At 33.6% G+C, this 14,764-nt stretch overlaps 2 protein-coding genes across 4 annotated transcripts in view; one reads left to right on the top strand and one right to left on the bottom strand.

The window, feature by feature from the left end:
- LOC127976343 (zona pellucida sperm-binding protein 4-like) overlaps positions 1-14,764 on the top strand; it is a 191,339-nt gene that overhangs the window by 17,629 nt on the left and 158,946 nt on the right. The gene's annotated exons all lie outside the window — the stretch shown is intronic.
- LOC127976341 (1-phosphatidylinositol 4,5-bisphosphate phosphodiesterase beta-4) overlaps positions 2,854-14,764 on the bottom strand; it is a 48,266-nt gene continuing 36,355 nt past the window's right edge. For all 3 annotated transcript variants that reach the window (XM_052580704.1, XM_052580702.1, XM_052580703.1), the window contains 8 exons: positions 14,688-14,764; positions 10,882-10,957; positions 10,612-10,787; positions 8,490-8,591; positions 6,804-6,861; positions 6,635-6,721; positions 5,515-5,551; positions 2,854-3,360 (listed from right to left, as the gene is read on the bottom strand). The exon at positions 14,688-14,764 is cut by the window's right edge and continues 39 nt beyond it. In XM_052580704.1, coding sequence (XP_052436664.1) covers positions 3,323-3,360; positions 5,515-5,551; positions 6,635-6,721; positions 6,804-6,861; positions 8,490-8,591; positions 10,612-10,787; positions 10,882-10,957; positions 14,688-14,764 — 651 coding nt within the window. In that variant the 3' untranslated portion in view covers positions 2,854-3,322. The remainder of the gene's footprint in view (positions 3,361-5,514; positions 5,552-6,634; positions 6,722-6,803; positions 6,862-8,489; positions 8,592-10,611; positions 10,788-10,881; positions 10,958-14,687) is intronic.

The raw sequence follows: 14,764 nt of genomic DNA, 5'->3' as shown, positions 1-14,764 counted from the left end.
TGCTCATTTCATTGGGAGGGGAAACACGCATTTGAATCATAAAAGCAGCTGTTCAAACACTAAGATATCATAAACACTCATTGCATTTTCACTCAATTAACTCATAATCTGCTTCACGACTAATTCAGAGACTGAAACACAACATGAGCCAGTAAGTGTATATTACAGCATGTTGACTGCTCAAGCAGAAGCCTGCGTTTGTTATAGCATCCAAAAACGACCGGCGCTAATTGAGATTGAGAGTGAAAAAAACTTTATAGAAAATTAGAGCAAAACAAAGCATTGCATTGTCATTTTTCCCAGCTGACAGGCAATGTTCCCACAACGTTTTTTAAAGGTTACATAAATGTAACGAAACGTTCTTTAAAAAAAATATTTTAGGGATATTCTTACGAAATTATATACATTCTAGTAGAAAACCTAGAACAACGTTCTTCATCGTAAACTTCTAATGACGTTACTTTTACTTGATTAATGTTTACATTTAGATCAAATGTTCTTAGAACCTCATTCTCAGAACATCCATATGATGTTATTTTTTGCTAAATGTTTTTATAATGTTATCATAAGATTTGTGCTTGATGAATGAATCCATAATTTTGAAAGAAAACGTTCTCAGAATAACATTTTGAGATCATACTTATGATTTTATTCATTCTCGCTGAATGTTTTTGCTATTGTAACCTTTGAATAACATTCTAATAGCGGTTTTAGAATATTGCGAATAAACATTCAGAGAAGTTATTTTGAGTAAGGTTTGCCGAATTTGTACTAACATTATTGTAACATTTAAATTAAATTCTAATAACGACATTTAATTTTATAAGGTTAGTAGAATGTTGTACTAAATAACATTGACAAAAAGTGTTAATGTTTTTACAATGTTGCGAATAAATGATCAGAGAAAGTTCTATTTTGAAAACAAAAGGGATCAGGGGAATGTTGAACTAAGGTTATTGTAGCCTTTAAAGTATGTTCTAATCGCAACAAGGAAACTGGACATTTTAACATCATATAAACGTTTCAAATTAATGTTTTTTATATATATATATATATATATATATATATATATATATATATATATATATATAACTTTTGTTTTTGTCGTTGTTATCTGGGTACATGCGTGTTATTCAGATGATCGATCTCATCCCAGCTAAAAGAGAATGTTCTCAGAATGTTCTGTAAAGGTTTTCTCAAAGAATGTTAATAGAACGTTTACTCAAAATGAACAGTGTTCTCAAAACATTAACACGAAAACCTTATTTATGAAGTGTTCGTGGAATGTTTTTCAAGTTGGATGTTCAGCTAACATTTTTTAAATGTTACTACCGTATTTTCCGGACTATAAGTCACACTTTTTTTTCATAGTTTGGCTGGTCCTGTGACTTATAGTCAGGTGCGACTTATTTACCAAAATTAATTTGACATGAACCAAGAGAAAACATTACCGTCTCCAGCCGCCAGAGGGCGCTCTATGCTGCTCAGTTCTCCTGTAGTCTACACTGAAGACATAGAGCGCCGTCTGGCGGCTGGAGATGGTAATGTTTTCTCTTGGTTTTTGGTTCTAAATAAATGCGACTTATAGTCCAGTGCGACTTATATATGTTTTTTTCCTCATCATTATGTATTTTGGAACGGTGCAACTTATTGTCCGAAAAATACGGTAATTGTTGCAGAACGTTCAGAGAAGATTTAAAAGTAACATTCCCATAATTCCCATAGCTTTGAATATTCCGTAACATTTTCAGAACTTAATGGCAACGTTTGCAAACTTTTGTGAGTCGGGTTCTCAATGTGAAGCACACAGAAAGCTGGTTCGAGTGTCAGATTGACGAAACTCTTACTGTTCATCACAGCTCAAGTGTGATTTCCTTTGAGGAGAGATGTTTCATTGTTTCATTCGGATCACTTGGCTCAGTGTGTTTTATGAGAAGAGGTCGGCAGACATTTGAACCCGGGTGAATGATGAAACCACCCGCAATCAGACGCTTTTAAAGAAGCAATAGCCCCGATCATGATTAGATGGACATTGTTGGAGTCAGAGCAGTTGAGAATGAAACATATTATCGCTTCGGTGCCAGCGATGCTCTTAACTGTTTATTTCCTGCAATAGTAATTTAATTCAGAATGTGGAATACTAAGGATAGAAACAAACAACGATGATATGGGTCACAATTACCAACAGCTTGTGTTTTTGAATCAAATCTGCTAGTGTGAAAATGAGTCAGGAATGTGTTGCACGGTAATATTAAAACATAATGTTCTGGGTTTAATGTTATGAACAGCATCTCTGACATGTTGTTGATTCCCACAGATAATCATTTCAAAGAAATGTGTTTCTGAGAAACAAACCGAAATCATGATCGCAGTAATGCACTTAGACAAATATAAACAGAAGAATACATTATATCAAGGAACAGTTCACCCAAAACTGAAAATCTGTGCTCGCATTAGCTGTTTGGACTCTCGTTCTGACGGCACCCATTCACTCTTCATCTGTTGATGAGACACTGATGCAATGCTACATTTCTCAGAATCTGATGAAGAAACAAACTCATCCTAATCTTGGATGGTCTGAGGGTAAATACATTTCCACCAACATTTTATTTATGGGTGAACGATTCCTTTAAGACAAGACTTGTGTGATAAAATTGTGCACTAACCTCGTCTGTGCAAGTTTTCTCTGTCTTTCTGAAGTGAAGCAGTGCTTTTTGTTTCTGTGGTTCATCTGTAATGAACCCTGAACAGTCCTTTCATTTACATAGTCATAGAGCAGATGGATTTCATCCAAAAATAACAAACATCCCAAGCGTTTCCACAATGTTTATGCTCTGAACGGAGGAAGAAAATAAAGCCAGTAAAATGGATTTTATATCAATTTAAAACACGTACATACTTTTTTGCATGAGCTTCAAAACAGTGTTATTTCAAAAGACTTTCAGATACAGGTGTTTCATATCAGAATAACGATTAATGGGAAAAATATAATGGTATTATATAAAAAAAACAAATCAAACATTTATTTTTTATACAATATGTACTGCTGAATCATTCACAGTGAGATTAGACACACGTTTTAAAAACATTAAATAGTGCATGTTTATTTTAAAGAAGCCGGGCTTATAAAATAAGAATCAGTTTCTCTCTTTGCTGACAAATCACAGAATATCTGTGCACTCATATTTATAAAACATTCAGTATTCATATAACAAATAAATACCAAGCTGATTTCACTAAAAACAAGTTCTATGTGTGTAGTGCACGTACAGATCATTAGTGCGCGTGAAAGTCTGCAAGCGGTGGGTTTGATCGCTCCGCTTCAGCGCTCTGTTCGCTCTTCTCTGCCGTCTCTCTGGCCTGTAATGACAGGGAAGCACATTAGCACACAATCACATCACCGGCCTCCAGAGCTAATGCTATCCTGGATTTCATAAATCCTATTATTGAATAACATCTCGACATGAGAACGAACTTTCCTGCAGGGAGGGTATTGAAAGCTCACAAACTACATTTGGAAGTCAGTCACGTTGTGTGTTTTGTGTGAGAGGCGTCAGTGGAGATGTGATGTGATGCACAGTGTTTCCTCTGCTGATTGAAGCAGATGAAACAACTGGAATATCAGCTAATTTATGCACTGCATTTAACGAACAGCAAGTGAAACAATCCTCCAGCTGACAAAACCAGTTAGGATTCACAACATCAGTCTTGAGCTGTGAATATCTGCCGTCAGCTCAGATGTGAAACATATTGCAGAAATTACAGTTTTTGTCATCATTTACACTCTGGTGCAGTCTCTGCAGTTTTTCGTTAACGAAAGTGATTGTGGAAGCTTGTTTATGCCACAGGATAAAAAAAAAAAAAAAAAAAAAAAAAAAAAGTGAATAGCAACTTTTTAACCGTACAATTTTGAGTTTATATTTCATAATTCTGACTTTTTCTTCACAGTTCTGAGAAATTGTGAGTTATAAACTGAGAAAGAAAAAAAAAACAAATAAGAAAAAACTAAACTGCAAGATACAAGCTAAAAATTCTGGGAAAAAAAAACTGTATTTGCATCATTCTAAAATTGCAATGCAACAAAATTCAACATACCCAATTAAAATTTCATGCAAAATATCACCATCTTGGCAACTGGTCACAATACCATAAACACAACCCATAATTAACCAATTTACAAATATAAAAGGTTAGAAAGTCAGACGTTTATCACTGAATTGGATCTGTGAGTTAGGTCTTAAAGTGACAGCAGACAACAAAAAGAGAAAATCACTCACTGTTCCTGATTTAGCAACTTTAGAAGCTCAGTATATTTAATTTATACAATTTGTACTGTGCAGTGTTGTTAAAACCCATTTCTGCCAATAATAAATAAGTAAATAAATAAATAAATTTTAATTAATAACTGAACAAAACTGAGAGCTATAAGCTTGCAATTCTGAGAAGTCGGAATAAGGAGAGAAAACACTTTAACTACCTTTATTTTTTTGTACAGTGCAATCTTAGAATTGAGAGAAAGTCTAAATTATGAATTTATTCATCGCAATTGTATTTATTTTTTATTTTTTTTTACTTCTGTTTACATCGCACACTTTTTTTGTATCTTACAATTCACAGAATTTTCTCAGAATTCCAAAAAAAAAACAAAAAAAAAAACAGTCAGAATTGTGAAATTAAAAATTACCTTTATTTTTTTATTCCTGGACAGGAAAGGCATCCATACTGTGTTTTATTTGACATTTGATTATTCAATCTCTGTAGTGTTTTATACCTGAAAACCTTTAAAAAAAAACAATATTTGCCCTGTTGTTTGTCATTTGTTTATTTATTCTTTTTTTAACAACCAAAAAGTTGTTAAAATATCATAAGACAAGCTTTAACAAGCTTTTTCCATTGTCCCCCCATATGTAACTACTTTACATTTGGTGTAAAATATAATATGGTAAATGTCATGTACTGTACATTCTGGAAATTTCTGCCACATTATCAGTCATTCTGATATCAGAAAATGTCCTGCTTGTGCTTCTTTCATGTTGTGCCAAACCTTTAAGACTTACTTCAGTGAATCCTGAACAGAGAAATATTATAGATTATTTTGCCATTTTTTTAGAGTCTGCCAGAACAGAGTGAACACTCTTAAATAATTCTCACAGAAGAAAGAAAGAAAGTCAAAAGGATTAGGAATGACATGGCAGTGAGTAACCGAGGAGAAAAGTTTCACTTCTGTGCTACAAGAAGCAAAAAAAATCAGTATTCAATCCATTTTTTAAACAGTTGTTTATAGTATGTACACGCATTGACATCTCCAGATGATTGCAAGCTTCCTGACGGGCAAAATAAACCGAGACCCCGTGAGGAAGGACCCTGCGTCTGTCTGATCAGTAGTCTGTGAAGTTGTGGAGGAGGAGCAATAATTCACAGCCGTGATGGACTGGACTTTCATACGGGGAGGAATGAAAGAATCATGGGAAAGGGGAGGCGTTGTAAAATTGATTTGTGAGAAGAAAGTCCTACCTTGGCATTGTGGTTTTGCATAGCACGAGTTCAACAGCTGAATAAAAGAGCAAAATAAAATCCATGGTGAGTGATGATCAAAGCCACATGACAGGTTCATGCATCATCAAACGAGTCGTTTCTGCTGCGCACTAGATTTTCATGCCACACCATCATATATCTTTAAAAAATATTATCATCCAATATTTAAAAACAGAACTTTATTAGTATTTAATTCATTCAGAAATATTCTAGGTCTTTGTTTTTTTTTTTTTTTTTTTTTTAAATTGAATACCATTTTAAATTATAATCAAGTTACTTTCGTATCATTGTTGTACCATTACATTACACATTTGAAAATATTTTGAATTAGATATATTTTTTATATTTTCTGCTGTAACTTTAATTTTAGTTAAAGGTTTAAGAATTTTGTTGTGTTCTTTTTTTTTCATTATTTTTTTTTTTCAAATACAGTTTTTGTTTTCACATAGTTTTAATTCATTTAGTTTTAGTTATTTTAGTTCTTCAGGTTAACCTTACTCAAAATGAGAAATGCAGTTGAAATAAGTCAGTGTTTGTTATATTTAATTTCAGTTAATCTTTATTTGATTGTTTAAGTAACCATTCGTTTTAATTTGTATCTTACAATACAATATTGTATATATAATATAATATAATATTGTATATATAATATAATATTGTATCTTAGTTTTAGTTAATAACCCCGCTGTGTCCTCAATATCGCTTTTCAATGTTATTCTTAAAAAAAAAAAAAAAAATCCTTAATGACATCATCTTCCAGGAAGTGACATCATTTTGGTAGGAAATAACATTATCAGTGGATCTGATGAATTCAGTTACATTTAATGATGCTGGTTTGTGCCTCTCTCATCGTGATTGATCAAATAAAAAAAATTGTAGATTAAAATATGTAAAATCCCTTCAAAGTTTACATCCTGATGTTAGCTATACGTCAATCTAAATGAGCATTGACTAACTTCAGCTCTTTAAAAACATCTGACCAGAGCACATTTCTGAACATCTTTTATACCCTTTTATAGAAATACATCCTTAATTTCATTCATCATGTAGAGGTTACAGAGTTCAAAGCAGAAAGGACCTGAACGTTAAGGTGAAATACCTCCTCATTGTGTTTCTCCAGCCTCTCCAGTTGTTCCCGCTGAGCTGCCTGGTGTTGCTCGCTTTCCTTGGACTGTTTCATGGCGAGCTGTCAATCAACGCCCATGTTAATTTACATAATTAGAAACATGCATTATATATATATAAAAAAGCTAGATTAGAATCATTACCCTCTTTCGTTCTGTAAGAAACTTCCTTGTGTTTGTGCTGTTAAGCTCTCGAACTCTCCTGCAGAAACACAACCCGTCAGAAACAGTATTTGTGGAGTTCGATTATTGCTTATAACTTTTGACCAGTAGGTGACGCTGACTTAAAATTTGGTGCACATCTTAAGGTAATGATGACAATGAAATCTGTTAGGTTTCATTGCAATACACCAAAGTGTTTCTTAAACACACACTTCGTTCCTTTTTGGCGTTATCCATTTACTGGTGGGGTTCAATTTAAATTATGTTTGTGAGGGTTTTTTGTCAGATGATGGATGATATGAGGCAATTTATGAGTGGAATAATAAAAAAACAAAGGTCAATGAAGAGGTTCAAAATAGTGGAAAACGATTTGGTTAACCTAGAAAATCAGTCCTCTACAAACACCCAATAATAGAAGACTTATGAGTTAAATCCAAGGTAATGATCATTTTTGATCTGTAGGTGGCGCTGGCTTGAAATATTGTGCATATCATAAGAGAGGGATGCCAATGATAATTCCCAAGTTTCATTACAAAATACAAAAGTGTTCCCAAAACACATTGGTTCCTCTTTGGCGTTCTCATCAATTTATCGTATTGCGTTAAAATCAAAGAGTTCTGAAAATCTAATTATGTTTGTGAAGGTTTGACTGATGATGGACAATATGAGGCAATTTATAGGAAATGTATTGATTATGTTTGTATATATAGTGTAAAAACATCTGGTTGACATAGAAATTTGATTTCTACAAACTCCAATTCATAAATAGAGAGAAAAATTATCTTATATACTTTGAACAGTAGGTGGCTCTGGCTTGAAATTTTGTGGACATCATAAATTAATAATGACAAAGATCATTCCTAAGTTTTATTACAATATACCAAAGTGTTTCCAAAACACACCCTTAGTTCTGCTTTGGTGTTCTCATCAATTTATTGTGTTAAAATCTAGCTTGTACTTGTTTGAACAATGCTTGAAACCTGGTTTTATGAGCCCTTTCTGTGACTCTTTATGATGAATCGCTTGATGTATTCCCTAATTGTAAGTCACTTTGGATTAAAGTGTCTGCTAAATGAATAAATGTAAATCAAAGAGTTGTGAAAAATGGTCTGTGTAAAAGACTAGAGATGACAAAAAGAACAAGTTAAATCTGAAGTAATTATTTGTGTAAGTTTTTTTTTTTTTTTTTAACCAAAGTGCACTCTTTTTATTGTGCCCCTACTTTACATGCTTAACATCAAAATATGCAATCATTTTAGAGATGGGTTTTAATTGCTCAGGGTCAAATGCAATGACACGCAGTTTGGTATATCAAAAATAACTTCTTCACCAGGGTCTAAAAAATGATCTAATTAAAATGAATTAACTAATTAAAAAAAAAAAAATAGAAAAAGGTTTTAACAAAAGTGTAAATGCTGGATATTCCAGTGCATTGAGTTCAGCCATAAAATCAGAGAAAAAGAGATAAATGGATCACTGATAGATGGTGCCTGGCCCTAAAAAACACAAATTATATGGATGAAATTGCACAAGACGGTTCTGTTTGGATATTACATTTCAATAATTATGCCTCAAAATACAAGCAAAGCACTGAGGAAAGTGAAATCTACAAATTAACCTTGACTGTACGAGCTTTACAATGAACTGCTGCCAAGCTTTTATTATTACCGTTCCCTCTCAGCCTTGTTCTTTATGCTTTTGTCTTGACTGATGGCTTTGCTGCTCTCCATCGAGGTCTTCGCTTGGTTGGTTCGCATGTCTTTATTTTGTCTGTAAGAGGAGGAAATACTTCAATTTCTTTTTTTATAATAAACACTGGTTTGCTCCATTATTTCAATAAAGTAGGTCTGTATTTATATGCATTCTCTGTGTGCACTGTGCAACTGTACAAACTACTACAGATGTATGTGTACAGATGTTAAACTAAGCTCAAATGTGTACTTCACTACACATCTGGAAATTTGCCCATATACATCTGTCATGTGATGAATCATAGACACATAGAGATGCCACTGTGAAGCCAGGACTCACTATTTACATTGAAAGGACGTGCTTTTGCAAGAAAATTAATGACACTGATTTAATTTAAATGGACATGACACAATCCTTTAGAAGTGTGTGTGTAATGCCTAGTTAAATTATATTGTAGTAGGTGACTTTTGAAGATACAGGGCTTTGTGCTTAAAGTTACATTCTTAAGTTTTGCCTCTTTGTCGCCACCTCTGTTTGAAACCTGCAATTGCAGTCTTTTGCGGATTCATTTAGCTAGCGACTCCAGCACGGATGAATCTAATTTTTTTAGGAGTAACTTACATGTGGTTGTCAGTCATCATCTTGGAAGTATGACCAAAATAATAATTTTCACTGGATATTTTCATCTGACCAAGTAATTAACAAGTCTGACACTTTTGTTCTGACCAGCAGAAGAAAAAAGCATTACAATAAATTGCGCTACAATGGTGATTAAATCTAACGATTGGTTATCTCATATCACCTCAAACTGTGCAAATTACTATTATTGTTATACTTTGTTCTCAAATTGTGAATGTTATCATCAGCATTGCGTGACTTTGTGTATATACTGTGTATATATTTAAATTTCTGTAAAGTCTAATCTCTAGTTGTGTCAGACCATTTGGTTCTGTTTAAAATACAAATCTTGTGTAATTCTACGAAGGCTAACTGTAATCAGAAGCACTGGAATATAATCTAATTTCAGTCACTTGTGTTTCATAAACACAAACTTTTTGGATTCCAATCCGCCATCAAAATAAGTTAAATTATTCAATCTGCTGTGAGAAAAGGCTATAAATGATCAGTCACTTGCAGTAGCCAGGACTTTTCCTTTATGTTTACAGACTAGGAGTGTGACGATAAATCTATGCAGAATCGATTCGTGGATGGATTTTGAGATCTACCGCGATTCTCTCCAGAATCGATTGTGAGCTTAGATATCAACAGCAGATGGCGCTCTACGCTAGTTTTTATCCGCACACTCAAATGCTCATAAAGAAGAGCACTTGTGCAGTCGACCGAGTCTGTAACTTCACCTCGGCTCAGAATACCTTTATGACCCAAGATTAATGTAAACAGCCCACTGCGAACACCCTTGTAATTGTCTTCAACTTTTTCGAATTTTATGAATGATTATTTTAGGTTCAAGTGTCTATAAAGATTCAGAAACAAGCAGAATACAGCTGTTTCTAAAGCATGCAGCGCCATCTGCTGTTTAAAACTAAGCTCAGAATCGATTTGAGAAAGAATCGCGATGCATTTGGAAAATCTCAATGTGCGATCATTTCTTAATTCGCGATGCATCAATTTATTTTCCCAGACCTATTGCAGATGTGATATAATGTTGAAGTGGCATGCTTGAATTCCCCGCAATTTCCTACCAATACAAATCAAACTAGAAAACATTAGTATAAGCTTACCATTGTGAATCGGGCTAAGGTATGGAGATAGTTATGTGCTTAGTCAAAAATTAATTTCGTATAATTTTAAACCCAAAAAAGTTATATTATATATATAGAAAACATGTTGTCAAGTTTGGTATGCGTTACACTGCCGCATGACACAAAATTCTCCAACACAACAGAAACCGCATGATTCATTAAAGTACAAAGTTTTAAAGACATGGAGAGATGTCCTAGGTCTCAGTGCTACAGGTCACTTTCCTGAGGCCAGCGATGAAGAGAGGAACACACTCGGTTGCAAACCTTCTAGGACGTTCTACAAGCTTTCATCTAAATTCAGTCGAAGTTCAACGTTCAGTCCTTTCTTCTCTCACCTCTCATGCAGGAGCGAGAGCTGCTGTGTTTGCTTCTCATGCTCCATCAGCAGGAGTTTCCGGAGCGTCTCGCACTGTTGAATCACATGCTGCTCTCTCACAGTCTGCTCTTCAGCCGAGTGCCATTTGATCATTTCTGCCCATTCAAGCGCGTGACTGGCCACCATCTCCTTCACCTGCAAACAGCGACAAAAGACCGTGTGTCTGTTTCAATACTCAGAACCTCCGGGAGTAAAACAAGTAGCTTGAAGTGAATCAAGAACTCAGTACCTTTGATTTGTGATTGCTCGTTAAAGTCTTGATCTGCTTTTCGATGTCTCTGCTCATTTCAAGGCTGTAATTGTCACTGAGGGTGAACAGATAATGAGAGTTTGTACTATTTTACACTCAAAAGAAACAGTTTATGCTTCATTTATAATATTTTTTGGTAGTCACAAGGCTCTGGCATGTGGATCTACATTGATTCACATGTAATGGGTTTAGTTGACCTAGTCAATGCTGTATTTCTATATGTACATTATAAAGAACATTCTTCGATTTTAGTACAATTAATGTTATTTGCAGCTTTTCATTAATTGAGAGACGGCCTGAATCATTTAAAGTGAACCTGAAATCAAATTTGACATTCATTTACTTTTTAAATCACATTGGTTTATATAGTGCAAAATTCAGCATTGTGAATTATTACAAATAGAAATAATGTCACTAATCTTTTATTAACACTTAAAGTTTCCTTATGTGTTTGTTTAGTTTAACTTAGGAATATGCAAAATTGCATTAAAATAATGTAACTGTAATCTGTAATTGAAATATAATAACTCCTGATGTATAAAATCGAATGTATTTATTTTATTTTTTTATTGCATAAAAATAATGTAAGCATAAAGGGTGTTTATTTATTTAATTGTATTTGTTTCACTCGGATATATGCCAAATTACATACAAATAATCTCACTGTAAGATTTTATTAATATATAACTCCTAATGAATAACATGACATTTATTTACAATTTTTTTTTCATCCAGTTTGACTCCAAATTACAGAAGTAAAATATCTTGTGAATGCAACTGTATTAAGATTGTACAACATAATATAATTTAGTTGTATTCCACATTTGTAAAACACTTTGTATCAAAGAGTCTGTTAAATGAATAGATGTAAATATCCTGATAAGTATTTGCACACTTATGCCAAACTGTATAAATGGCACAGTAATATAATTACTCAATGAAGACAGTATTGTGTTTGTTTGTGGTTAATAGATTATAATATGTTAATGTGATGGATCTCCACCTGTGGTACGTCCAATAAAAATCATCAAAACCGTTTCAAAAATAATAAAGAATATTCAAATTCATATATGCACCTAAGGTAAAAAAAATTATAATAATAATAATAATAAAATAAAATAAAATGGTGCCACTGTATACATTTTAGCCTGAAACAAATTAGGGCCCTGTGAAATTATTTTCCCCCAAATTAATTAATTTTTTTCCAATTTCAGTTTTTTTTTTTTTTTTCTGGATTCAGTTTTTTTAATTGGTTAAATGAAATTATATTAATCAAAAAGCATGAATAACTGATTAAGATCACATGCAATTTTCATTTTTCAATAGTATTTTTGCAGCTTAATATTCACAGACACCAGACCATACTGCGGTTTTGTTTCAAGTATACTGACCTTCTTTCGATTTATTTGTCCAAAATTTAGAAATTTTGTGCCTATACTCATTATACAGTCAATAAAATTGTATGACTAAATTCCACGATTCTGTCTTCGTTTTCGGCATCACATATATCATAGTAGGGTTGGGAATAATTTTAGTTTTATCGATTACAATTCTTATCGATAACTAGTTTACTAGTATTTTTGCTTGTGCTTCAGATGTGTGCTTGCAAGCAAACAGTGTGCAAGTTCTTTCCCTTCCTGCGCTTAAATAGTTTAAAATCACATCAGGGATGCACGATATTGGATTTTTGCCAATATCCGATATGACGATATTTTTCAACTCATTTTTACCGATACCCATATACTGATATACAGAGATGTATAGTAACGAAGTAGAACTACTTCACTACTGTACTTAAGTACTAAAAGGCGGTATCTGTACTTTACTAGAGTATTATTTTTTTCTCCTACTTCCACTTTTACTTCGGTACATATTTTCGCTGAGTTTAATACTTTTACTCCGATATTTTTTTTATGTGCTGCATCGTTACTCGTTACAATTATAATAATGTTACGAATCATTCCATTACAAACCACTGCCAGAACTGTAGATGGCAGGTTTGATGAAGCTGGCACATCATTGAGCGAATCAAGCGAGACTGCGCGTGCTGACTGAACTGCTGTGAAGAGAGAGATGAACACCGAGCCGAGCCAGATAATGACTCGTTCACGAGTCAAGAACCGGTTGCATCGGTTTTCGGATGACCAGTAACGTTAGTTCTTTCTGACAGTTCGATTCAATAAACCAGTTGAAGAAAACAGTTCACCGATTCTTTTGCGCTCGATGCAATGGCGTCATTGGCGTTGACTGCACCTGGGCTCATAACATTAACACAGAATCAGTTCAGAATCAATCACCAAAAGAATCAGTTCGGTTCCAGACGCTCTGTGTGTCGGTTTGCTTCACGCTGAATCACACATGCGCAGTATCATCAGCTCCTCGGTTCACGAATCAGACGCGTCTGACAGAAACGGTTCTTGACTCGTGAACGAGTCATTATCTGGCTCGGCTCGGTGTTCATCTTCAGTTCTCTCTTCACATCAGTTCAGTCAGTGTACTGTTTGAGTCAATGAATTACTCCGGGATATTGGTTTGTTTTAACTCAGAGGGAGTGTCAGACACATTAAACAAGTTAACAGCTTAATTCATCTGTGGATTAATGCTTATTGGAGACGCGAACTGTTTAAAACGATTCAGTTCGATTTGGTGGACTGTTTCAAAAAGATCCGGTTACATCGAATGATTCGTTCGCAAACCAGATATCACAAACTGCTTTGTTTTTAACTGTCTTACAACAGACACGGAAGAGAAGACAATGCTGAATAAAGTTGTAGTTTTTGCTATTTTTGGACCAAAATATATTTTCGATGCTTCAAAAATTTCTAAATGACCCTCTGATGTCTTAGGGGTTTGAAACAACATGAGGGTAAGTTATTAATGACATCATTTTGCAAATTGGACTAACTAACCCTAGTAACCGTTTTTTGTTTACAAGAAGTTACAGTCAAAGGAATTGTGATTGTCCTTTAGGTTAATCATTGGAAATAGTAAAAAACAATATGTTCAAACTTTTGACTACTTTCTTTAATAGCTACATAACACAATACTTCTACTTTTACTTTCAGTACTTGAGTAGTAAATTTTAAAATAGACTACTTGCAATACTTAAGTACAAAAAATGTTGAATACTTTAGTACTTCTACTTAAGTGTGGTGCTTAAAGAGCACTTCAACTTCTACTCAAGTCACTTTTTTGATAGAGCACTTATACTTTTACTCAAGTATGGTTCTCTAGTACTTTATACATCTCTGCTGATATATAAGTGTCTCCTGCATGTGTAGAAATTTTAAGTAAATAATTTTTACATTTTACATTTTTATATTTGTTAGAATTAAATAATGACAGTACATTGAAGCTTTGAAAATAACTATACATAAATACAGTACTATAAATAAATACCTGTAAACTATATATAAATTGCATATATATCACATATATTTCTTCAGAAAGATGTAATAACTTTAACATTTAATTTTAAGATTTAACTTTTATAGATGGTTTAGAGCAAAATATTGCTAATATTGATAATAAGCATCCTTAAACATTAAAAGCAAAAAGAGGAATCAGAAAGCGTAATCGAAATGGACGTGTCTTAACAAATACTCAGTTCTTGGAAATTCGAAAGCAGTTAAAAAAATCTAACCAATTCGATGATACTCAAGCCTGTTTCATAGGGGTCTAAAAAAGCTCATGGAGAAGGTTTCTGACATCTTCTGTACATGGCTACAAAAAGCATGAAGAGAAAAGTGCATGTGAGTGTAATGAAAACCTAATATCATATTCACCTCACTTTCCTGATGCTTTTCTCGAGCTGCTTCTCCAGCGCTTGTTTCTCTTTATCATGTTGAGCAACAGTCCTGTC

This window comes from Carassius gibelio, chromosome B17 (genome assembly GCF_023724105.1).
Source record: "Carassius gibelio isolate Cgi1373 ecotype wild population from Czech Republic chromosome B17, carGib1.2-hapl.c, whole genome shotgun sequence".
Classification (NCBI taxonomy): Eukaryota; Metazoa; Chordata; class Actinopteri; order Cypriniformes; family Cyprinidae; genus Carassius; species Carassius gibelio.
Note: the sequence above shows the minus strand (reverse complement) of the source record. Positions and strands in the feature narration are given on the sequence as shown.